This window comes from Chiloscyllium punctatum, chromosome 8 (genome assembly GCF_047496795.1).
Source record: "Chiloscyllium punctatum isolate Juve2018m chromosome 8, sChiPun1.3, whole genome shotgun sequence".
NCBI lineage: Eukaryota > Metazoa > Chordata > Chondrichthyes > Orectolobiformes > Hemiscylliidae > Chiloscyllium > Chiloscyllium punctatum.
Genome location: NC_092746.1, coordinates 70,406,384 through 70,433,122, shown reverse-complemented (window position 1 = coordinate 70,433,122; position 26,739 = coordinate 70,406,384). Strand labels below are relative to the sequence as shown.

General features: G+C 41.1%; 1 protein-coding gene and 1 long non-coding RNA gene across 5 annotated transcripts in view; one reads left to right on the top strand and one right to left on the bottom strand.

The window, feature by feature from the left end:
- LOC140480625 (uncharacterized) overlaps positions 1-11,723 on the bottom strand; it is a 54,403-nt gene extending 42,680 nt beyond the window's left edge. The window contains exons 1-2 of one of the 3 annotated variants that reach the window (XR_011961355.1): positions 11,562-11,723; positions 11,271-11,438 (exon numbers count right to left, since the gene is read on the bottom strand). This is a non-coding gene — a long non-coding RNA (uncharacterized lncRNA). The remainder of the gene's footprint in view (positions 1-11,270; positions 11,439-11,561) is intronic. The other 2 variants (XR_011961354.1, XR_011961356.1) reach the window with 2 other exon arrangements.
- Positions 11,645-25,849, top strand: abitram (actin binding transcription modulator). Of its 2 annotated transcripts, XM_072575750.1 has the most exons (7): positions 11,645-11,746; positions 17,496-17,547; positions 18,587-18,716; positions 20,942-21,018; positions 23,314-23,454; positions 25,032-25,101; positions 25,189-25,849. In XM_072575750.1, the coding sequence occupies exons 1-7, from the start codon at positions 11,671-11,673 to the stop codon at positions 25,363-25,365; spliced, it is 723 nt and encodes a 240-aa protein (XP_072431851.1). In that variant the 5' UTR covers positions 11,645-11,670; the 3' UTR covers positions 25,366-25,849. The 2 variants fall into 2 exon arrangements, with proteins under 2 accessions (XP_072431851.1, XP_072431852.1); XM_072575751.1 differs by lacking the exon at positions 23,314-23,454.
- Positions 25,850-26,739: the final 890 nt, after the last annotated feature.

Here is a 26,739-nt window from a genome sequence, read left to right as displayed (position 1 = left end):
ATCTGCTTCAACTGTAAACCTGAAATAATTTCTTAGGGCTAATGGGGAGAGAGGTGGATCTGATGAATTTGGAGGAATGTGGAATAAAGGGGTACGTCACCTCAATACTCAAATCTATTTCCTCTAAAACGTAGGTCTGGCAGCTTTCCCTCTGGAACTTGACTTGCATCATCTATGCTTTCAAAAACAATTTTAAAAAATAGTCACATGCATGCATTATGCCTCTGGAACTTAGGAGGAATTAACGGCTGTAACAGTTGCTCCTTTTTTGAGGTATTTTAGGTGCTAGAGGTGATTTCCTCGAATTCCAGGAGCAGCAATTACTGTTTCATATGCTGTTGCATTGTTTTGGAACTTTGGAAAAAAAACTCAAAACAACAGCAGTTTTAAAAGGGAGAAGAGCAGACAAAGGAAGCACATGGTGAGGACAGTGCATGAGAGACAGAGAGAGAGAGAACCTGCACAGTTACTGCCTTTGCTGTTTTTGAATTCATGTATCGCTGGACATCGGAGTGCATCTGGGAAAATTAACAAACAGTGAATTTCACAACTAATCTTGGAGGAACCTGTTTGGGCAAAATTCACAGCACAGAATCAGATAAGTTAATCATTGTTTTAAGTGTGTCCAACAGGGAGGCTGCAGTAGTGAGTAGAGTGGGTTCTTTCTTGATTATATGTTTTTGGAGATATGTCTCTTGATTAAGCTTAAAATATAAGCCATAACTATTAATTTAACCTGGGGCAGTGTTTTGCAGAGGAACAAGACAGTGTTATTTTCTGGGTCTGTAGATTGTGAAGGAGCAAAAATGGCCTTTAGTACAGTGATATGTACTTCTTGTCAGATGTGGGAGTTTAAAGAGAGTTTAAGGGTTACTGCATATTATATCTGCCATAAGATGGGAATCTTATCAGATCGAATGGATCGGTTGGAGAGACAGTTAGAAGCAATGAGGAATTTGCTACAGTAACAGTATGTGATAGATGGCAGTTATAGGAAGGGTGGGGGGGGCGGAGTCTCAGATGCAGTCACATAGATGGGTTAACTCCAGGAAAGGTAAGAGAGGTAGGCACCTAGTGCAGGAGTCTTTTGTGGATATCCCCATTTCAAACAAGTATGCCGTTTTGGAAAATGTAGGGGGTGATGGATTCTCAGGGGAACGTAGCACGAACAGCCAAGTTTCAGGTATTGAAACTGGCACTAATGCAACGAGGGGTACATTGGCTTCCAAGAGACCAATTGTGTTAGGGGATTCTGTAGTCCGAGGTACAGACAGACGTTTCTGTGGCCAGCAGAGAAAAAGCAGAATGGTGCGTTGCTTCCCTGGTGCCAGGATCAAGGATGTCTCAGAGAGGGTGCAGAATGTTCTCAAGGGGGAGAGGGGCCAGCAAGAGGTCATTGTTCACATTGGAATCAACAACATAGGAAGGGAAAAGCTTGAGATTCTGAAGGGAGATTGCAGAGAGTTAGGCAGAAATTTAAAAGGAGGTCCTCAAGGGTAGTAATATCTGGAATACTCCTAGTGCTATGAGCTAGTGAGGGCAGGAATAGGAGGATAGAGCAGATGAATGCATGGCTCAGGAGCTGGTGTATGGGAGAAGGATTCCCATTTTTGGATCATTGGAATCTCTTTTGGGGTAGAAGTGACCTGTACAAGAAGGACGGATTGCACCTAAATTGGAAGGGCACTAATATAATGGCAGGGAAATTTGCTAGAGCTGCTCGGGAGGATTTAAAATGGTAAGGTGGGGGGGGGTGGGACCCAGGGACATAGTAAGGAAAGAGATCAATCTGAGACTGGTACAATTGAGAACAGAAGCGAGTCAAACAGTTAGGGCAGGCAGGGACAAGGTAGGACTAATAAATTAAACTGCATTTATTTCAAGTCTGGATTAGAGTGGTGCTGGAAAAGCACAGCAGGTTAGGCAGCATCCAAGGAGCAGGAAACACAACATTTCGGGCAAAAGCCCTTTATCAGGAATAGAGGCAGGGAGCCTGCAGGTTGGAGAGGGGGTGGGGAAGGGAGAAAGTAGCATAGAGTACAATAGGTGAATGGGGGTGGGGATGGAGGTGATAGGTCAGAGAGGATAGGTGGAAAGGAAGATAGGCAGGTAGGACAGGTCATGGGGACGATGCTGAGCTGGAAGGTTGGAACTGGGGTAAGGTTGGGGGAGGGGAAATGTGGAAACTGGTAAAGTCCACATTGATGCCCTGGGGTTGAAGTGTTCCGAGGCGGAAGATGAGGCGTTCTTCCTCCAGGCGTCGGGTGGTGAGGGAGCAGCAGTGGAGAAGGCCCAGGACCTGCATGTCCTCGGCAGAGTGGGAGGGGGAGTTGAAATGTTGGGCCACGGGGTGATGGGGTTGATTGGTGTGGGTGTCCCAGAGATGTTCCCTAAAGCGCTCTGTGAGGAGGCATCCAGTCTCCTCAATGTAGAGGAGACCGCATCAGGAGCAACGGATACAATAAATGATATTGGTGGATGTGCAGGTAAAACTTTGATGGATGTGGAAGGCTCCTTAGAGGCATTGGATGGAGGTGAGGGAGGAGGCATGGGCGCAGGTTTGCAATTCCTGCAGTGGCAGGGGAAGGTGGCAGGATGGGAGCGTGGGTTGTTGGGGGGGGGGGGGCGGGGGTAGACCTGACCAGGTGGTCACAGAAGGAATGGTCTTTGCAGAAAGCGGAAAAGGGATGGGGAGGGAAATATATCTCTGGTGGTGGGGTTCATTTGGAGGTGGCAGAAATGTTGGCGGATGATGCGACTTATGCGAAGGTTGGTCGGGTGGAAGGTGAGCACCAAGGGGTTCTGTCCCTGTTACAGTTGGAGGGGTGGGGTTGGGGTGGGGTTCGAGGGCGGAGGTGCAGGATGTGGACGAGATGCATTGGAAGGCATCTTTAACCATGTAGGAAGGGAAATTGCGGTCTCTAAAAGGAGGCCAACTGGTTTGTTCTGTGGTGGAACTGGTCCTCCTAGGAGCAGATATGGTGGAGGTGGAGGAATTGGGAATACGGGATGTCATTTTTGCAGGAGGTAGGGTGGGAATAGATGCAATCCAGGTAGCTGTGGGAGTCGGTGGGTTTGTAACTGGTGACACTGACATTTTTTACAAACCTACCGACTCAGGGATAAGTAGGACTGGCAGCTTAATGTTCCAGGATACAAATGCTACAGGAAGGATAGAAAGGAAGGCAAGAGAGGAGGAGGAGTGGCATTTTTGATAAGGGATAGCATTACAGCTGTGCTGAGGGAGGATATTCCCGGAAATACATCCAGGGAAGTTATTTGGGTGGAACTGAGAAATAAGAAAGGGATGATCACCTTATTGGGGTTGTATTATAGACCCCCTAATAATCAGAGGGAAATTGTGAAACAAACTTGCCAGGAGATCTCAGCTATCTGTAATAATAATAGGGTCATTATGGTTGGGGATTTTAACTTTCCAAACATCGACTGGGACTGCCATAGTGTTAAGGGTTTAGATGGAGAGGAATTTGTTAAGTGCATACAAGACAATTTTCTGATTCAGTGTGTGGATGTACCTACTAGAGAAGGTGCAAAACTTGACCTACTCTTGGGAAATAAGGCAGAACAGGTGACTGAGGTGTCAGTGGGGGAGCACTTTGGGGCCAGCGACCATAATTCTATTAGATTTAAAATAGTGATGGAAAAGGATAGACCAGATCTAAAAGTTGAAGTTCTAAACTGGAGAAAGGCCATTTTTGATGGTATTAGGCAAGAACTTTTGAAAGCTGATTGGGGGCAGATGTTCACAGGTCAAGGGACGGTTGGAAAATGGGAAGACTTCACAAATGAGATAACGAGAATCCAGAGAAAGTATATTCCTGTCAGGGTGAAAGGAAAGGCTGATAGGGATAGGGAATGCTGGATGATTAAAGAAATTGAGGGTTTGGTTAAGAAAAAGAAGGAAGTATATGTCAGGTATAGACTGGATAGATCAAGTGAATCCTTAGAGTACAAAGGAAATAGGAGTATACGTAAGAGGGAAATCAGGAGGGCAAAACGGGGACATGAGATACCTTTGGCAAATAGAATTAAGGAGAATCCAAAGGGTTTTTAAAAATATACTAAGGACCAAAGGGCAACTAGGAAGAGAATAGGGCCCCTCAAAGATCAGCAAGGTGGCCTTTGTGTGGAGCCGCAGAAAATGGGGGAGATACTAAATGAGTATTTTGCATCAGTATTTACTGTGGAGAAGGACATGGAAGATATAGACTGTAGGGAAACACATGGTGACATCTTGCAAAATGTTCAGATTACAGAGAAGGAAGTGCTGCGTGTCTTGAAACAGGTAAAGGTGGATAAATCCCCAGGACCTGATCAGATGTACCCGAGAACTCTGTGGGAAGCTAGAGAAGTGATTGCTGGGCCTCTTGCGGAAATATTTGTATCATCGATAGTCACAGGTGAGGTATTGGAAGACTGGAGGTTGGCAAACATGGTGCCACTTTTAAGAAGGATGGTAAGGACAAGCCAGGGAACTATAGACCAGTGAACTTGACCTTGGTGGTGGGCAGGTTGTTTGAGGGAATCTTAAGGTACAGGATGTACATGTATTTGGAAAGGCAAGGACTGATTAGGAATAGTCAACATGGCTTTGTGCGTCAGAAATCATGCCTCACAAATTCGATTGAGTTTTTTGAAGAAGTAACAAGGAGGATTGATGGTGGCAGAGCGGTAGATGTGATCTATGTGGACTTCAGTAAGGTGTTCAACAAGGTTCCCCATGGGAGACTGATTAGCAAGGTTAGATTTCATGGAATACAGGGAGAACTAGTCAGTTGGATACAGAACTGGCTCAAAGGTAGAAGACAGAGGGTGGTGGGGGAGGGTTGTTTTTCAGACTGGAGGCCTGTGACCAGTGGAGTACCACAAGGATCGGTGCTGGGTCCTCTACTTTTTGTCATTTACGTAAATGATTTGGATGCAAGCGTAAGAGGTACAGTTAGTAAGTTTGCAGATGACACCAAAATTGGAGGTGGGCCAATGGGCTGAGAAGTGGCAGATGGAGTTTAACTCAGATAAATGCGAGGTGCTGCACGGTGGCACAGTGGTTAGCCGGCACAGTTATCAGCAGCGCCAGAGACCCGGGTTCAATTCCCACCTCGGGCAACTGTCTGTGTGGAGTTTGCACATTCTCCCCGTGTCTGCGTGAGTTTCCTCCCACAGTTCAAATATGTGCAGGTTAGGTGAACTGGCCATGCTAAACTGCCCGTAGTGTCAAGTGAAGGGGTAAATGTAGGGGAATGGGCCTGGGTGGGTTGCTCTTCGGAGGGTTGGTGTGGACTTGTTGGGCCGATGGGCCTGTTTCCACACTGTAAATAATTTAATCTAATTTTGGGAAAGCAAATCTTAGCAGGACTTATACACTTAACGAGAAGGTCCTAGGGAGTGTTGCTGAACAAAGAGACCTTGGAGTGCAGGTTCATAGCTCCTTGAAAGTGGAGTCGCAAGGGTAGATTGGACAGTGAAGAAGGCGTTTGGTATGCTTTCCCTTATTCGTCAGAGTATTGAGTACAGGAGTTGGGAGGTCATGATGCGGCTGTTCAGGACATTGGTTAGGCCACTGTTGGAATATTGCATGCAATTCTGGTCTCCTTCCTATTGGAAAGATGATGTGAAACTTGAAAGGTTTCAGAAAAGATTTACAAGGATGTTGCCAGGGTTGGAGGATTTAAGCTATAGGGAGAAGCTGAACAGGCTGGGGTTGTTTTCCCTGGAGCGTCAGAGGCTGTGGGGTGATCTTATAGAAGTTTACAAAATTATGAGGGGCAAGGATAGGGTAAATTGGCAAAGTTTTTTCCCTGGGGTCAGTGAGTCCAGAACTAGAGGGCATAGGTTTAGGGTGAGAGGGGAAGGATTTAAGAGACCTAAAGGGCAACCGTTTCACACAGAGGGTGGTACGGGTATGGAATGAGCTGCCAGAGGAAGTGGTGGTACAACTGCAACATTAAGAGGCATTTGGATGGGTATATGAATAGGAAGGGTTTGGAGGGATATGGGCCGGGTGCTGGCAGGCGGAACTAGATTAGGTTGGGATATTTGATCGGCATGTACGGGTTGGACCGAAGGGTCTATTTCCTTGCTGTACATCTCTATGACTCTATGAACAGCAGCAAAGAATAATAGAACACAGAAGGAGACAGCTTAGTTAGAAGCTATACTAATCTGCTTCCTAATCATGTGACTTCTGCCATGAAGGACTCATTTCAAGGAGCCAATTTATAACAATTCTTAAAAAAAAACAAAATACAATATACATTGTATTCCATGAACATGTGACAAGGTCTCAGAAATGGAGCTTAAATTAAGACCTGAAGATCTCTAATAGAAGCACTGCTCTTAAAGGAGGAACACTGAAATGTTCAATGCTGCTGAAAGCTGCTAAAAGCCACTGAAAAGGAAAAGTAAACAAAGAAGCAGTCTACAGCTAAATCACTCAGTGAGTCGCACAATGCCTGTAAAATTTTCTCTCCTGTCTCTGGTTGCAATAAAAAAAAAGATATGAAACAGAACTGGCAGGATTTAGTTTTAATTAATGAGCTAGAGCAAAAATGAGTAGCTCTACTTTTAACACACTTGGGGAAAGACTGTCACAAGATGTACCTTAAGTTACACCATAAATCCCCCAAAGAACAAAAAACACAGACTGCAGAGATTTTGAAAGCCCAGAATGAAGGCTTAAACCTCAGTTGAATGTAATAAAAAGCAATAAGAGGGGAGAAGCTGAAATATGAGGGTAAGCTGATTGGAAGTATGAAAGAAGATTGCAAGTTATTTTTATATATAGTAAGAGAGGCAAGAATGGACATTAGACCATTGGAAAATGAGGCTGAAGTAGAGGTTGTTCTGGTATAACGCGCGTGTTGTTAACAAGAATTGGTCATTACGTGATTGACGAATTGTGGATGCTGTTTGGATAATGCAAACATTCTACCAAATGGTTACAGTTATTTTCTACAGCGATTTTGCACAGCGCCATTTTCTATGACAGTTTTCCATAGAGTGATTTTCTATAGCGCAGAGACATTACAGCATAACGACCTGTAGTGACAGGAACAAAGAAATGGTGGACATACTAATTAGGTACTTTGCATCAGTTTTCACAATGAAAGACACAGCAACATACCAGAACTTCAAGGGAGTCATGGGCAGTGGCAAGTCTAATGACTATCACTAAAGAGGTGCTGGGGAAGATGTAAGGTTTGATGGTGGATAAATAGACTACATACCAGAGTTCTCAAGGAGATAGCTAAGGAATTTGTGTGATCTTTTGGGAATCACTGGAGATAGGGAGGGTGCCAAACGACTGCAAAATGGCTGAAGTAACAGCCCTGTTTAAAAAGGGAGGGAGACAGAAGATAGGAAATTATGGACTGGTTGGCATGACCTTGGTTATTAAGTTTTTTGAGTCCATTATTAAGGATGAGATTGCACAGTACTTGGAAGTACATTGTAAAATAGGGCTGAGTCAGCAAGGATTCATTGGAGGAGGTCTGTTAGAATTCTTTGAGGAGGTATCAAGCAAGTTAGTCAAAGGAGAGCCATAGGATTTGATCTATTTGGATTTTCAGAGGTCCTTGATGAGGCGCCACATAGGAGGCTGCTAAATAAGAGCCCATGGTGTTAGGGGGAAAATACTGGCCTGGACGAAGGATTGGCTGACTGGCAGAAGTCAGAAGTCACACGACACCAGGTTGTGGCCCAATACATTTATTTGAAATCACAAGCTTTCAGAGCAGTGCTCTTTCATCAGGTGAAGTCCACATGATGACTGCCAGAAGGCAGAGAGTAGCAGGGGTCTTTTTCATGATGTCAGCCAGTGTCTGGTGGAGTTTAGATTAGATTAGATTAGATTACTTACAGTGTGGAAACAGGCCCTTCGGCCCAACAAGTCCACACCGCCCCGCCGAAGCGTAACCCACCCATACCCCTACATCTACCCCTTACCTAACACTACGGGCAATTTAGCATGGCCAATTCACCTGACCTGCACATCTTTGGACTGTGGGAGGAAACCGGAGCACCCGGAGGAAACCCACGCAGACACGGGGAGAACGTGCAAACTCCACACAGTCAGTCGCCTGAGGCGGGAATTGAACCCGGGTCTCTGGCGCTGTGAGGCAGCAGTGCTAACCACTGTGCCACCGTGCCGCCCAGTTCTGCAAGGGTCAATGTTGGGACCGCAACTACTCACCTTATACATTAACGATCTGGACAAAAGTATTGAGAGCATTATTGTCTTGTTTGCAGATGATACAAAGATAGCTGGAGGGACCGGTAGTATTGAGGAAGTGGGCAGCATGCAGAAGGACTTGGACAGACGAGGAGACTGAGCAAACAAAATGGCAGATTTTAAAACATTCATTTGTGTGATGTGGGTGTCGCTGGCTGGCCAGCATTTATTGCCTGTCCCTGGCTGACCTTGAGAAGGTGGTGGTGAGCTGCCTTCTTGAACCATTGCAGTCCACCTGCTGTGGTTTGACCCACGTTGTTTTTAAGAGAGGGAATTCAAGGATTTTGACCCAGTGACAGTGCAGGAATAGTGATACATTTCCAAGTCAGGATGGTGAGTGGCTTGGAGGGGAACTTGAAGGTGTTGGTGTTCCCATGTATCTGCTGCCCTTGTCCTTCTAGATGGAAGTGGTCATGGATTTGAAAGATATTGTCCGACGATCTTTGGTGAATTTCTACAGTGCATCTTGTAAATGGTACACATTGTTGCTACTGAGCATCAGTAGTGGAAGGAGTGGATGTAGAGCCAATTAAGTGGGCTGCTTTGTCCTGGATGGTCTCAAGCTTCTTGAGTGTTGCTGGAGCTATACTCATCTAGGCAAGTGGGAAGCATTTCATCACACTCCTGATTTGTGCCTTGGAATACAATGTGGGAAAGTGTGAGATTAAGTACTTTGGTAGGAAAAATGGAGACATAGACTATTTTCTAAATGGGGATAGGCTTTGGAAATGTGAAGCACAAAAGAACTTGGGAATGCTAGTTCAGGATTATCTTCAGGTTAACAAGAGGGTTCAGTCGGCAGTTATAAGCCAATTGCAATGTTAACATTCATTTTGACAGGATGCTTCCAAGACTAGGAATGTACTGCTGATGCTGTATAAGGCTCTGGTTAGACTGCATTTAGAATATTGTGAGCAGTTTTGGGGTCCGTAGCGAAGGAAAAATGTGTTGGCTTTGGAACGATGAAGAATGAGCCCAGCGATGAAAGGCTTGTCATGTGAAGAGCAGTTGAGGGCATTGGAGTTGAGAATGTAGAGGGAGAATATCATTGAAACTTACAGAATATTGAGAGGCCTGAATAAAGTGGATGTGGAACAGAGTTTCTACTTGTAGAAGAGACCAGGACCTGAGGGCACAGCCTTAGATTGAAGGGACGACCTTTTAGAACTAAGATGAGGAACAATTTCTTCAGCCAGAGGCTGGTTAATCTGTAGAACCCATTGCTGCAGTAGGTGTGTAGGCCAAGGAATTGAGTGTAGTTGAGACAGAGATAGGTTAATTGCTAAGGGGATCAAAGGTCACAGGGAGAAGGTAGTTAAGAAATACATCAGCCATGATTGAATGGCAGTGGAGATTTGATGGGCTGAATGGCCTGATTCTGCTTCTAAATATTATGGTCATATTTAAACAATGGAAGTTATGGCTCATGTAACAGAAAGTGTCAAAAAGTCATCTCTTCAATCTGAGGCAGTGCCCTCAGGTCCTATGCTCTCCTACAATCAGCAAAAAGTGAGGACTGCAGATGCTGGAGATCAGAGTAGAGTGTGGTGCTGGAAAAGCACAGATCAGGCAGCATCCAAGGAGCAGGAAAATCAACATTTCATGCATAAGCCCTTCATCAGGAAATAGGCTTGTGAGCCAAGGGGTTAGGAAGATAAATGGGAGGTGGGTGGAGCTGTGGGGAAGATAGGTGAGAGTGCGATAGGTAGATAAAGGTGGGAGTAATGGTGGTAGGTCAGAGAGGAGGGTGGAGCGGATAGGTGGGAAGGAAGATGGACAGGTAGGACAGGTCATGAGGGCAGTACCAAGTTCGAAGGTGCCTTCCAACTTGGCACCGCCCTCATGCCTGTCCATCTTCCTTCCCACCAATTCGCTCCACATTCCTCTCCAACCTCTCTCTTATAATCATGCTATCCATATTCTCTTGAAGTCCATCTTTATCTTCATCAGTTCACAATAATTACAAGCTTTGTTTAATTTGCAAATTTTGAAACTGCGCTATACAATACCATTTATCAAGAAAAACAACTGTTCACAACTATTCTGGTTGCTGTCACTCAGCCAGCTGCAGCTATGCACTTTCCCTTTTACTCTGTGGGGTTCAACTTTGCTGATAAGCTTATTATGTGGTGCTCTATTAAAAACATGTACACCACATCAGCTGCATTCTTGTCATTCACCCTCTCTGTTATCTGATCAAAACTCAATCAAGTTGTTAGAAACAATACTCCCTTAATAAGTCCATGTTTGCTTCTTTTAATTATATTTGCCCAACTGACTGTTAATTAAATTCCAGAATATCATTTCTAAAGGCTTTCCTATCACAGAAAAAAAACTGACTGAACTGTAGCAGTTGCGTTCATCCTCACATTTTTTTAAAAAGGTGGACTTTTACAATTCTCCAGTCCTCTGGAACCTACAGAGGATTTGAAAATTAATACCTTAATTCTCTTAATATCCTTGTATGCATCCTCAAATGGTCCCACTTTTGAGTACAATAGGTTTTGCCAAAACCATCCCTTTTCTTTTTATTTCCATGCAGTATCTCAAGTAACTGCTCCTCCACAATTTCAGCAACATCTTTTGTCTTGATTGAAATAGTTGAGATTTCAGCCATGTTTTCTAATTCAAGCATAAATCTTTTTGCCAACTGTTGTCTCACTTTTTTTTAAATTACTTAAGTACTTATGGAACATCAATGAAATCCTTTGAAGTTAGCTGTTTCTCATAGTCTCTCTACCTCTTTTATTTGACTTCACTTCTGAACTTTCTATTTTCTTGAACTCAATAGAAGATAACCTTTGCTCTGGGAATGTCCCAATCAACCTTAGGACTATTGGCGGCAGAGCACTGTGTACCAAACTGTAAAGAGACATGTGAATGCAAATAGGCATAAGGCAACATATTTACAGGCATGGAGATATCATTTCTGAATCAGCGAGAATTGTTTTGGTGCTGTAAGTTGGATGGAACTGGACAGGAGAGCTTCAACCGAATGAGTGACTGGCATGTGAAATACCTTTCCCAACGCAGTACAACTTTTCCAGGCATAGAAGCTGCAGTCTCTTGAAATAATCGGAATAATCAGATTTAGAAGCTTTATCCACTGTAGTTATCCAGGAAGCTGCATGGTGAAATTCTGCATTGTGGTCACCTGCCAAAAGTGCAGTAAAATGTGGCAGGCATCCTGCATAAACATTAAAAAAAACAGAAAAATATTAGAAGAACTGAGCAGGTAAGAAAGCAGAGTCAACGTTTCGATTCCGATGACCCTCCTTCCTTACTGTATTAACATTTCCACTTTGCATACCAATTAGTTTCTGAGTATCAGTCTGAAGCTGGAACAAACACACAGCACCACGCTTCCATCAAGCACTTCCGCTCTGTTGCTAGGAGACTTCCCCTACTTCCGGTGTGTGATGGAGGTGGGTGAGGCGCCGGTTCAGACCTTTCCCTCGATGGTCGATCGCTACTTTAGACGCTGGTACAAGACAGGTAGGCGGCTGTATCTTGGCGGGGTCCCCTCCCCTCGGCTCAGGCCTCGCCTCGGCTGCAGGGTGCAGTCAGTCCGACAGCGGCCGCTCCGCCTGTCCCCGAGGCTAGGCCCCGGCACCTGGGCTGTTAAAGTGGCCCCGCAGCTGAATAACAGGAGGCGTGCTCACCAGGAACGGCAAGATCCCAGCCTCAGCATGATTTGCGAGCAGTAGACTGACACTGCTTTCCAAATTGTGGAAGAGATGACAATACAGTACTCTATATCCAAAGTCTGGAAGGAGGGAATTAGGTTGTCTTTCCATGTCGCAGAAATTCAGGGAAATAATCTGGATTTCGATGGAAACACAGCCTAAACTCAGCCCAAAATCTCGCTCTGATTGGAAGGATTCCATTGTACATGATGACGTTTTTAATTTGGTCCTGTCAGACCATGTGGAGATGGTTCATGGGCAACTGTTGTATTCTTTCTATTATCTATATTATCATGAAATGGTTAGTAAAAAATAACTTCACAAAATGCATATGGTTTCCCTATTCAGTTTGCCAGTCTAGAATTTTCAAGGAGGGTGGATATTGCAGTCCCAAACCAAATTGGAGAGGATTCGAACTGCTTAAAAACTGTACCTGAATATCTTGAGTCTCAAAATGTAATGAGACTCAACATTGCCTGTAAAACTTCTTGGATGTCCTAAGAACATAAACACTAAATATATGGAATTTCTATCTTGCAGATGGGTATAGATAGGGTAAGTGACAAAAATCTGGCAGAGTATAATTTGGGCAAAGTGTAGTTGTCTACTTTGACAGGAAGAATAAGAAAAACACTATCAAAGGGAGAACAGCTGTGGAATTTCGAGGTGCAAAGAGATTTGGATGTTCTTGTGCATAAGTAACAGGTTATTATGCAGATGTAACACAATCATGATGGCTAATAGAATGCTGTCACCTATTGAGCAATTGAATGTAAAGGGATGTGTTTCAGTTATATCGAGCGTCGGTGAGTCATAGAGTTGTACAGCATGGAAACAGATCCTTCAATCTAACTTCATGCTGACTAGATATCCTAAATTAATCTAGTCCAATTTGCCAGCATTTGGCACATATCCTTATAAACCCCTCCTATTCATATACCCATCCAGATACCTTTTAAATGTTGCAATTGTACCAGCTTCCATCACTTCCTCTGGCAGCTCATTCCATACACGCACCACCCTCTGTGTGACAAAGTTGCCCCTTATGTCCCTTTTAAATCTTTCCCTTAAACCTATGTACTCTAGTTCTGGACTCCCCCATCCCGTGGAGAATACTTTGGCTATTCACTCTATTCATGCCACTCTATTCAAGCCTCTATAAGATCACTCCTCAGCCTCTGACACTCCAGGTAAATAGTCCTAGCCTATCCAGTTTCTCCCTATAGCTCCAATCCTGGTAATATCCTTGTAAATCTTTTCTGAATCCTTTCAAGTTTCACAATGTCCTTTCTATAGTTGGGAGTCCAGAATCGAATGCAGTATTCCAAAAGTGGTCTAACCAATGTCATAACTCCTATATTCAATGCACTGACCAATAAAGGCAGGCATACCAAATGCCACCTTCACTATCCTGTCTATCTGCAACTCCACTTTCAAGGAGCTATGAACCCACATTACAAGGACTCTTTGTTTAGCAACACTCCAGGACCTCAGGTAGGCGGCACGGTGGCACAGTGGTTAGCACTGCTGCCTCACAGCGCCAGAGACCCGGGTTCAATTCTCGCCTCAGGTGACTGACTGTGTGGAGTTTGCACATTCTCCCTGTGTCTGTGTGGGTTTCCTCCGGGTGCTCCGGTTTCCTCTCTCAGTCCAAAAATGTGCAGGTTAGGTGAATTGGCCATGGTAAATTGCCCGTAGAGTTAGGTGAAGGGGTAAATGTAGGGGAATGGGTCTGGGTGGGTTGTGCTTCGGTGGGTTGGTGTGGACTTGTTGGGCCGAAGGGTCTGTTTCCACACTGTAAGTAATCTAATCTAAGTTAGGTGTTTCAGTCCTGCCCTGATTTGCCTTTCCAAAATGCAGCACCTCACATTTATCAAAATTAAACTCCATCTGCCACTCTTTGGCCCATTGGCCCATCTGATCAAGGTCCCATTGTACTCTGAGGTAACCTTCTTCGTTGTCCACTACACCACCAATTTCGGTGTCATCTACAAACTTGCTAACCATACCTCCTATGTTCACATCCAAATCATTTATATAAATGATGAAACACAGCACTGATCCTTGTGGTACACAGCTGGTCGCAAGCCTCCAGTCTCCAGCAACCCTCTATCAAAACCGTCTGTTTCTTACTTTTGAGTCAATTCTGTATCCAAATGGCTAGTTTTCCCTGTATTCCATGTGATCTAACCTTGCTAACCAGTCTACCATGCGGAATCTTGTTGAACACCTTACTGAAGTCCATTAGAGTATGTCCCTTGCTCTGCCTTCATCAATCTTCTTTGTTACTTTTTCAAAAATCTCAATCAAGTTAGTGAGATATGATTCCCTACAGATGTCTACAGCTGGAAATACAATATCTAGTTTTGATTCCTTTTATAGGGATATAATTACACTGGAGGTACTCAGAGAAGATTTACTGGATTGAAATCTGCACTGTTGTGTTGTATTTAAATTGGTTGAGCAGGCTGTGCTTATTTCCACTGAAGTTTAGAGTGAGGGTTGACTTGATCTGAAGTTAAAATCCTGAATGGTCTTGACAAGGTGGATGCGGAAAGGATGTTTCATTTTGTGGGTCAGAACTAGAGATTGCTTTTTTAAAATTCGAGTCACCCTTTCAGTTTAGGTCAGATTTTTGAGGGTTGTGTGACTTTAAAATGTTGTGCCTTATCATTATCGAGCTGTCTTAAAAATATTTAGATTCTAGTTTTTGTTTGGAGTAGATGAGAATAGAATTTGATCAGCTGTGATCTAATATAATTTCAGAACAGGCTTGAGAGGCCATGTGATCTACTTTGTATATTTGTGTGTATTAAGCTGAAAATGCAAATTCGAACTGCAATTTTATCTCCAGTCAATACCTGGGTAGCTGAAGGCCAGTTTTAATATGCATATCAGATTGACTGGAATCTGTTTAGTTGCATGCTTAGAAAATGTCTACAATATCAGAAGATAACTAGTGTTTTTATGAAGTAATTATTCTCAGGAGTCTAATTAATTTGAACACTGGCCTCCTTCCAAGCTTTCTCTCAATACTGCCCTATTTTAGGGTAATAGAGATGTACAGCATGGAAACAGACCCTTGGGTCCAACTCATCCATGCTGACCAGATATCCCAACCCAATCTAGTCCAACTTGCCACCACCCGGCCCATATCCCTCCAAATCCTTCCTATTCATATACACGTCCCAATGTCTTTTAAATGTTGCTATTATACCAACTTCCACCACTTCCTCTGACAGCTCATCCCATACACGTACCACCCTCTGCGTGAAAAGGTTGCCCCTTAGGTCTCTTTTATATCTTTCCCCTCTCACCTTAAACCTATGCCCTCTACTTCTGGACTGCCCCACCCCAGGGAAGAGACTTTGTCTATTTATCTTATCCATGCCCCTCATGACTTTACAAACCTCAATGTGGTCACCCCTCAGCCCCTGACACTCCAGGTAAATTAAACTATTAAATTAAGGGGAATGCAAAATTAAAGCTTATTGGCTTTCAACATATTTTCAAGGATAGCATGTGATGTTGCTTTTACTAGGGTATTTTGCCTTGTGGTTTATTATCTCTCAATCATAAAATGTGTAGGTATTGAAGAATTTAGCAGATCTGTATTATATCTAGCTCTTGTATGCAAACATTACATTCATGAGCACATGAGTTTATACTGATGGTAAGCTCTGAAGTTACAAAGGCATCTTTGAGTGACTCCAGGATAATTCAGAATTTTCACAAGGAGCCACACCAACTTTTACAGATATACCATTGAAAGCATACTGTCCAGATGCATTATCAGCCTGGTATGGCAACTGCTCTGCCCAGGACCGTAAGAAACTACAAAAGGTGTGTGCACAGCCCAGACCATCACGGAAGTCAATTTTCCATCCATTTACATATCTCATTGCTGTGGAAAGGCTGTCAATATCATCAAAGACTCATCCCACCCAAGTAATGCTCTCCTACAACCTCTTTCCTCAGGCAGAAGATACAGAAGCCTGAAAACATGCACCAACAGGTTGAAAAACAGCTTCTTCCCTGTTGTTACTCAACTGATGGATGCACTTTCTAACTTCAAATAATTCTGATCTTGCCGAGTGCATGCCCTGTGTGATATAACCTGTATGCCTCTGTCTAGGGCTCTTTTTTCACCCTGTGATCTATGATCGATATACCCTTGCTTACTATGATCTGCCTGTACTGCTGGTAAACAAAACTTTTCACTTAACTTAGGTACAGATGACAATAAGTCAAATCAAATCAGAAAGAGGCCCTTGTGTCTAGGATACAATGATGACATGAGCAAGTCTCTTAAAGGCATATTATTATCATGAACAGACATCTGGTTGTATATGAACATGTCATTTATACAAATGGACCTGCTGGCTTAAAGGATACTAACTATGCCACAGGAGTCCCATTATACATATTGTATAACTAGACAAACAAGTAAAACAGTTTACAAGAGTGACTATAATGCTTTAGAGATTTGGCAACTCACACCAATCTGGGCTGGCTTCTGTACTTCCCTTTGTGCATTACCCTGATAAGTAATGACTTTTGCATAACTTGGACTGGTTGCACATTCTAGAAGTCTTTGCTGGTGTCCAGATTTTTGTATTTGGATTTCTAGCTTTCACTGTCTGCCTCATGTGTAGTTTTGGTAGATTTCTTTCTGCTGGTCATTCCCATTTAGTACAACTGCCTTGAAATAATTTGCAGTTCAACTGCGTCTGTTGTTGGATATCATCCATTCTAGGACCCCCCCCCCCAGTTAAACTGAAATTAACAGTGACTATGTAAGCAACAGTCATGCTGGTTGTGTTGCTAAGCACCTGTTCTTTATCCTGATCTAGCTTTCAATTTGTGAAAGCAAATTTCTGGCAAAGCACTTCACATCTAATGAATTCCCTTTGAAGTGTAGTCAGTTATTTTAGATGTATAACAACCAATTAACACAGTAGGTCCCAAAAATGAAACATTGAATAACCAACAATTATTTTAATTAGAAATTGAACGTGGTGGAAATACTCAGTAGGATAGGCAACATCTGTGCTTAGAGGAACTGGCTATGTTATAATGTTGAAGGGAGGAATGTTAGCAATATGGGTCAAGGCAAGCAGATCAATTAGGAAGGAACAAGAACTTGGAAGGGAACTTGCAAGTGGTGGTGTTTCCATGTATCTGCTGCTCTTGTTCTTGTAAATGATAGTGATCACTGGTTTAGAAGGACTTGCCCAAGAAACCTTGTGAATCAAGAACTGATTATAGTATGTGAATAAATTCAGGTTTTGATGAGGTGAGGGGACAAAATGCAATGTGTGTTGGCAGGGTGTGGGGACCAACAAGTTCACAGAGCATGTAAGTTATAAAATGAATGAATTTAACAAGAAGATGTAAGATCTGTTTCAAATGAAATTTTAAAAAAGGAATATAATAACTTTGTACTGCTAAGAGGTGTTTTTTAAAAATGTAGTTTGAAATGTTAGTTTAATGAATGGATGAATATTTAGTGTGAAAATGTACAGCTTTGCAATTTTTGACAACATTATTTATTCCAGATGTTAAAGGGAAACAGTGTGAAGATCATTGTATCTTACAGCATTCTAATAGGTGGGTATGTGTGATGTGTTGTATTACTATTGCTATTTCATAAAGAATAATAGAATATTGTACAGTTTTGTGATCTTACTAAAGATACAAGTAACAGAGGTTTCCTGTAATCTAAGCTAATGTATGTAATTGTTTGACAATATATAAATTGAGAAGTAATTTAGACAGAATGGATTTTCCTTTTGCATTTACGTATATAATCATTTTTAAAAGTATTTGTGAAATCTGACTTAAAGAATTAAGTAGCTAAACAAGGTTCCAAAGCATGCAGTTAAATCATTAGACAATATTGCAAAATACCTAGCGACTGTGCTAAGTGAGGATCACTTTTTTTAAACATAAAATTAATCCTACATGATGTTGGTCCAAGAAAGCACAAGTAATTAATTTTACACTGAGTTTTTGTCCTTTTTAAAATGTAGTTCAAGGTTGACTCACTAGTGAGGTTATTGATTTAAATTCCTCTCCAGGGTCTGAACATACCACTGAAACAAACAGAGTATAATGACCTGCGATATTACTCATGCTGCATGACAAAGATTGGTTTAGTTTACCAATGTTCTGGCTAATATTTTACTTCAAACCAACCCAACCAAGGCAATTCATTAACTAGTCATTCAACTCAATTTTTCTTGGACCTTGTCAAGTGCATATATTATGTCACCTTTTAACAATAGCATGATTAACTACACTTAAAGTAATAACAGTAATGACTGCCCTTCAAAATTAGTTTTAGCTCTTATCATTCCAAAGAAATGAGTTGGTGTTGATGAAATGGAAGTAGATTTTCTATCTATGTTCTTGAACAAACCATTTACTTATCTTTATTATTAGTCTATCTTAACCCTGTCAACATATGAAATTGGTCCCTAATGATATCTTTAATAAAATTGGTGCATGATAATCATATAACTAAATATAGTTATCGGAATCCTGACAATGTAAACATATAGCGCTATACTAACATTGGAAGCATGTAGGCCTATTCTTTTTATTCGCTTTAAAGCTCTAAATCAATCCACTCTTTTGATTATAATAGGATATGTGTCATCACTTTGGCAGAATCTCACCCTCTTTTACAGAGTGGGAGAAAAATAAAAAGCATTAGCTACCAGATCAGTGCCAACTGTAGTCGACTACAAAACAAGGTTTCAGGAAAATCTAAACGGGTACGTTTTGATTATTTTTTATTTGAATCCCTTCTCTTTCCTCCCCACTTCGCTCTCCCTCTCCTATGACCTGGATGTAGAAGCAATAGAATGAGTCAATGCTGTTGTAAATGTAGGCATTTTTTAATAAATGTTTTTGAAACATTTTATTTCTTGGAATGTTATTTAAACCCATGGTCACCACTTTTATTAAAAAAAGCTCAGCCTGGCAATCACATAAGTTTATTTCAGTAGAGGTGTTCAGCAGGATTTAAATGAAAATCTGCTTTATCAGTGGCCTCCTATGTTTCTAGATCTACGACCTAAAGATTTTGGAGAGTATACATAAGAGCAAAATGAAAACTTTGCAAAAACAATTCAGCTAACATAAAGTAACTTGGATCTATGCATGTCACATTATGTGGCTTTTGTTTCTTATTGTGATTCTGATGGAGTTTTCTTTTAGATGTTTGTTTGAAATCTCTTATTTTTGTAAAGAAAGTGAAGCTGATACCTGTGCTTTTCAAATTTTTTTCGTAGTGTACAATAGCTAAAGCTGTATACTGATGATTTGTTTTTGTGCAATAATATATAAGCCCAATTTGATTTGTAAATGTTATAAAGCACATTCATTCTCTAAAGCTCCCTTTTTTCACCCAATGTTTTCATATTGTACAATTGTGTCCACTTGAACTGAATTGGATATTTCATCTAGCTTTTTCAGTTTGTTTTTAAATTTCTTGGAAGACCCAATCCTTCTGAATACACTTTCTGAAATTTGCTGTCCTTTCACATTTAGCAATACCTGCAGATTTCAAAAGCCATTGTTATTAACACATTCTGGCACAAGTCAGATGGGGAATACTCTCCACTTGCCTGGATGAGTATACCTCCAACAGCATTCAGGAAGCTTGATGCCATCCAAGAAAAGCAGCCTACTTGATCAAAAGCACACCCACAAGCATTCAGTCCCTCTATCACCAGTGCTTACCATTGACAAGCTTCATTGCAGAAGTTTTCAACATCTTGCAACCCCCCCAACACTTCTATCAAGAAGGATAAGGGCAGCAGACAAATGGGAATGCTAATGCAAGTTCCCCTTCAAACTAATCACTATCCTGACTTGGAAATATATTGCAGTTCCTTTATTATTGCTGGATCAAAATTTTGGAATTCCCTCTAATAGCATTGTGGGTGTACCTATAGCACTGCAGCGGTTCAAGTAAGCAGCTCTTCATAACTGTCACAAGTTTAACTATGGATGTGCAATAAGCACTGGCCCATCCAGGAACACCCACATTCCAATCATTTTTTTAAATTCAAAAAGACCTTATTCTACAGGAGGCCGAGTATTTTTACCCTGTTTTGGGCATTTTTATTGCAAGTCCTCCAAGATCTTTGAGCCAAAATAAGTTCAATGACATTTATTTTGGTGAATTCTCTTGTAAATTGATTTTAAAACTCCAATCAGTTATCCAAAACACCAATTTTGATTTGTAAACTTTAAGTTAAGTTACCAACTGATTTAAATTTGTAGCTTAATATCGATCCTATTATTAATTGTGGTAATGACTGTAAAAGGGTGCACTGATTGGCTGGGGTGTTGCCATGGTACCACCAACCTGGAATTTAGGGTCCCAAGCTCTGGTATCATTCAAAAAAAGATACAAGACTTGAACATATTCCATTCATTTGCAGAACATGGGTCCCTGGCTACGAATGTATTCTGCTGTTGGAAGCTTAAATGAACCAGGCTATGAGTTTGATTTGTATTTTAAATCTGATTTGTAAGTTTGCACTAGGCACAATGAACAATGATCTGATAGCAAGGTAGCTTTTCCATGTCAAGCACAGAAGATGAGCAAGTGGCGAGGCTTCTATTTTCAAAATTGCTAATGAGGCCAGTCTTCTAGCTATACAAATTCTAATGTGTTTAGTGACCAGTAGATATTAGACACAGTGCTGGCATGCAGTGGCTATAGAAGATACCTCTTTTTGTTTTGGGCAATTCACAAGCTCTTCGCAGGGCTCCATGTGACCTTAGGTGCAGTTTGGACATCTTTGATTTGGTTAACATTGGCACCTTTTTTATACCTGCAAGGTTTGCACTTGTGACTATCCTATTAAGCTCATTTTAAGCCAGTTTGAGGAAAATTGTTAGAAATAGTTGCTTTGAGATATTGATAGGTTATCTTTCTGGTTAGTGAAATTATTTGATTATATATGTTTGTTTAAACTTATTTCAGGGTGGACAGTTTCTAACAGAACTTGCACCATTGTGCAGAATACTTTGTATAGATGGTGAGGAATACACAATATACAGGCAAGGTCTTTCTCTTTTTTTCTAGACTGTGATAATTATGTGAAATTCATTAAATATTCCAACTATTGTGAAATTTACCTAAATTGCCTTTTATTTTTGTACATTAACTTTGTGTATTTGAGATATTTCTCTGAGCCATATATTGGACTTTCCCTTTCATACTGGCCATAGATGGAAATCTTTGACTGCAAATCTCTATTCTAGAAATCCCTAACTTGTTCAAAGAAAACATGGTAGAGGCATTGTTGGGTCAGATTAAGGGTTGCATGTGTCTCCTTGTTTATTGATTGGAGGAGTAGTTGGAAGATGTGACGGTACATGTGTTTGGGCACCAGAACAGCAGTGCAGAGAGAGGCTGAAGGTTTTGGCTTCTTTAAAGCTGCTGTTATCTTCCATGGCGCAATGAATTGATATTCCATTCAAACTTCTTAAAATGATTTTTGTTTGGGTCATAATGCTTAATACTGATATGGTGGTCTTGATGTTCACTCATTTTGCAGTGGTGGGTGGACTAGCTCAATATAGAATTGATGTGTTTGGGAAATCCTTTTATGTATCTTAATGCTATCAGATGACTGCTAGAGGGAGATGATTATATTACGTACTGGACTTATAATTCAGAGATTCCCAAAATTGGACAGCTGACCTGCTAGCCAGTTGAACAACAGTCTGGACACCCACTGACAGGGCAGACTGACCGTAGATGGCGCACAATGGTATGTAATTTGTGAAGGAGTCTCCCTGGATATCTTCAACATTGTTGCTAGACCACAAAAGATGTAATAGCATTAGGTCAGATATGATCTGGAAATCCTCCTGAATGTTTTCTGTGTGGGGAAAATTCAGTGTCTGTAATCAACAATCTCTTTCTAGGTTGTGCAACAGGTAATGATGGAGCTAACGAGCGGGGAGAGAAACAAAAACTGAAAGAACTGTGCAGATGCTGAGACTCAGAAACAAAAACACCATTTGCTGGAAAATGACAGCAGGTCTGGCAGCATGTGTGGAGAGAAATCCTGAGTTAATGTTTCAGGACCAGTGACCATAAATCAGAACGGGCATTCTCAACTTGCTCATCAATTTGTCTAATGCAGAAGCATCCATCTGTGATAATATCTGGAAGGGTTACCAAACCCCACAGTTCTTGTGGAGCCAAAGCCCACCTTGAGATTACCCTGCATTGTGTTGTGTGGTACTGTATCACCGTGCTCAGTGGAATCTTCTTTGAACAGATCTAGCAACTACAGACTGGGTATGGAGGTGCTGTGGGCCAACATCAGCAGAAACATGCTAACACAATCTGAAATCTCATGGCGTGGTATATCCCCCACTCTACCATTCCTCTCAAACCAAGGAATCAATCTTGGATCAGTGAAGTGCCAGGTGCAGCACAGAGCTTATTTAAAAATGAGGTGTCAACCTGGTGAAGCTGCAAAACAAGACTTATTGCATGCCAAACAACATAAGTAGCAAGAGGTAGACGGAGCAAAACAATTTCACAACCAACCCATCTGATCTAAGCCTTCCAAAGCAAAACATTGTGTAATTTGTTCTGCAGAAGAGTCCTTTTGTACTCCATGTTAACTCGGTTTCTCTTTCTATAGATACTGCCAGACCTGCTAAGTTTGTCCAGCAGATTTGTTTTTCAAATTTCTTGCAGCATTTTTCTTGATCTTGGAGCTCTGAGGTCTGCCGTGCGCATTCGTGAATGGTACTGGACAAGCAAACAATTCATTAGAGGAGAAGGCTCCACTATGTTACCCTCCTCAATGATGGGGGCCCAGCACACAAGCTTTATCTTTTGCAAGGAATTGTTTTTAACAATCTTCAGCCCTAAGTGCTGAGTTTGATCCATCTGTGCCTCTATCTGAGCTCCCGAGCATCTCAGATACCTGTCTCTATCCAATTAGCTCCACTACATGTGATATCAAACAGCTGGAGACACTGGTTACTGTAAAGGCTATGGGCATTGATTACATTCCAACATTAGTACTAATGGCCTGTGCTGCAGACCTTGCCAGGCCTCCAGCAAAGCTGTTCCAGTACAAGGCACAACAGTGGTATCTTCCCAACAATGTTGAAAATTCCCCCACTGATGATATGTCCTGTGTACACAGCGGAAAAAAATCCAACCTGAGCAGTTACCACCCCATCAGTCTACTCTTGACATCAAAGTGTTGGAAGAAGTACTTAATAGAGCTATCAAGCAGCCCTTGCTTAGCAACAATCTGCTCATCGATATTCTATTTGTGTTCCACCACGGCTATTCATTTCCTGATCTCATTACATCCTTAGTTCAAATATCGACAAAAGAGGTGAATTCCAGAGGACAGCTGAGAGTGACGGCCTCTTGACAACCTGGAGTCAATGTGCATCAGAAACTCCATTGGTTGGGGTCGTACCCAGCAAAAAGGAAGCTGACTGTGAATATTGGAGGTCAGTGATCTCCATTCCAAGGCATTTCTACAGAGTTCCTCAGAGTAATGTCCTAGGACCCACCATCTTGAACTGCTTCATCAATGCCCTTCCCTCCATCATAAGGTCATTTGAGAAGAACATTCAACACCAATCATAACATACTGAAGCAGTCCAAGTCTAAATCCAGCAAGACCTGGACAGTGCCCAGGTTTGGGGTGACAAGTGGCAAGTAACATTTGTGCCACAAGTGTCAGTTAAATAACTATCTTCAGAAAAAGTAATTCTAACTATCAGTTCTTGACACTGCAATCACTGTACCTTCCACTGTCAACACCCTGGGGTGGGGTTATCTTTGAACAGAAACAATTATACAAAGAGAAGAACATGTTTCGAGGCTGAAAACACTACAGTGAGTATCTCATGTCCTGACTCCTCAAAGCTTATACATCATCTGCTCGGCAAAGGCTAGGAATGTGATGAAATACTCACTGTCTCCACCAGCTGTGATGAGAGCAACTCCAACAACATACCATCAGGATAAAACCACCTGTTTAGCACCCCATCTTACGCCTGCATAATGCCAGTAGTATGTGCCATCTACTGTAGCAACTTACCCAGGCTCTTAAACACATTCGTGTAAAGTGGTATTCATTATTCCTCAATAAATGCTGGTTTTATTTCCCATTCTTAATTACTCAAAGATGTTGTTGAGCTACTGCCTTGAACTTCTGCGATAAATAGAGTATAAGTAATCACAGAGCTTGTAGGGAATGAGTTCCAGGAATTTAACCTAGTGACACTGGAGGAGCAGCAATATGGTTCAAGTCAGGATGGTGTGTGGTTTTCATGGAGCTTTCAGGCAGTGGTGTGCACTAACTGCCCGTAACCTAAGTGATAGAGATTGTGGATGTGGAAGGTGCTGCTGATAGAGCCTTTGTGAGTTATTGCATTGGTGATGGAAGGAGTTAATGTTCCATATGGTGAACAGGCTGCTTGGTCCTGTATAGTATTAAACTTCTTGTGTTCTTGCAGCTGCACCAATCCAAGCAAATGAGGCGTATTCTATTGCACACCAGCCTTATACCTTGTAAATGGTATAAATGTGACTTGTGTTCCTGTCCAGAAGTGTGATTTGAGCTGACACATTCATAATAATGTAGAATAATGAAAATTCCTCTATAAGCAGTTGGGTATCAAGTTACTTGCTAAGAATGGTTGTGTGCTTGCATATGTGCTGAATCTTGCATCTCATCAGTCATGTTGTTTTTGAAAACTAATATTTTTCACTTTTTTTTTGAAACCAAAAGTTATATGCAAAGCAACAGAGCCACCCTGTGGTCATGAGAAATGTCCTGTTGCAAATTTAAAAACCATGTTCTGTCGCAAAACAGCAAATATGATTGTTTAAGGAAATACGCTTTTCTTGTTTGCAAACAACTCACAAATGGCTGACAATGGCAGAAAGATAATTGAAAATAATCCTTAAATGGGAGAAAAGAAAAAGGAAGTTGTTTACTTTTTATGGTTAATATTAACTGTTGTATAAAGAAAACAAAAAATAGCTGTTTTCCATTCAAGTTCCCTTCTTATTGCAGTTGTATCAGAGGACGTTTACTGGAAGTAAATGAAAATATTCTCCAGGAGCCCAGCCTTCTACAAAAAAAGGTAAAATAAGATTATCACCCATTAATTTACCAGGGTTTGCGCTATGTCATTTGTATTAACGTATATTTCTTTCTGTCCCATAATCAGCCATCTACAGAAGGATACATTGCTGTTGTATTACCCAAATTTGAAGAAAGCAAAAGTATAACCCAAGGTTTAATTAACCAGGAACAGTATCAAGATATTATTTCAAAGAGACACAAAACAACAGCAGCAATAATGGGAAATACTGACCCCACGTCTCTTAGCGATTGTATTCTTTAAGTTAAGCTGTTTTATTTCAGTTGAAAATTTAAAGCAGCAACATACTTTAAGGAAGTGATTAAATGGATGATCTGTGATGAAGCAATAGTTTTGCTCTTGAATTGTATACTTGGATAACTGGGGATGGTTCTTTAGAGTCAGTTTTCTTCAGTTCATTTCTCAATGAAAATAATGTTTAAAACAATATACAAAAAGTCAGTTATTGTATTACCTGCTTTTTCCTAGAAATACCAGTTTAAAGTTGTTTTAAAATTTAACCTTGTTTAATGAGAAGGATTTTTGTATAATGGCGTTTAATTTGAAAACCAGTGTAAAATGCTATTCAGAAATTAATCTGTGAAGCTTTATTAAATTTCACTTTGATTTTGATAGAGCTAAATATCCTGAATTGTTTTAAAGTGAAGACTCCATCTATCTTTTGAGATTTTGAATTTGTGTATTATAAATATTTCAATTTTTGATTTTAATCATGATTTTGAAAATATTTCTGTTTTTCGTACCCTCTTAGTGTTTTCTTCATCATGTAGACATACAATTCTGCAACTTCAGTAACACCAACATTGACTCTTACCTGCCTTCCCACATGGTCCACATGTTGGTCTCAAGTTAAGGCCACCACCATATATTTTTAATTAAATTAGTTAAAAGTTATACTTGCTTACTTTACCATTGATACCCACATCTTTGTACTTCAACAACATACTGGGGCTGGAGAAGAGTGTTTTTGGGGATTTTAGTTTAAGCTTTTAATATGCTGAGGTGACATGTGGCACAGGGTTGGATGCAAAGTATGGTTACGAAGTTTAGAGTATTGAAAAGATTTTAGAAATCAGTGGTTAATGAACAAAACCATAAATTACAAAGAGAAAACGAAGGTTTTAGAAAGCTCACTAGAAATTTAGAAATGTTGAAGAAAAGAATAACTTATGTTCGCCTGTGAGAGTGAGAATGGGGAATTAATGAGAAACCAGGGAATATTGTGATATTTAAAATCACAAGGGAAGAACATAAAACAATTGTAACAAGGAAATATACTGGGAAAACCATTAGGAGGTAGACAAGAGCCCTGGCTCAAATGGCTTTTTTCCTAGGATTTTTAAAAGTAGTGGCTGTAGGGATTTAGATGCATTAATTGTGATCTTCCAAAATTTCCCATATTCAAGAAACATCTTAGTAGATTGGAAAACCTTTGTGAAAGGGATATTTCAGCTGACTAATGAGTTAGGGTTAAGTAAGTAATTAGAAAAATGGATAAAGAGGATCCTGTAGATAATGATGTATGTGGGGTTCCATAAGCCATTTTATAAAATTCCATATCCAAGGTTATGACAAGAAATAACTTGTGCGTAGGTGACAACTTATTAATGTGGATAG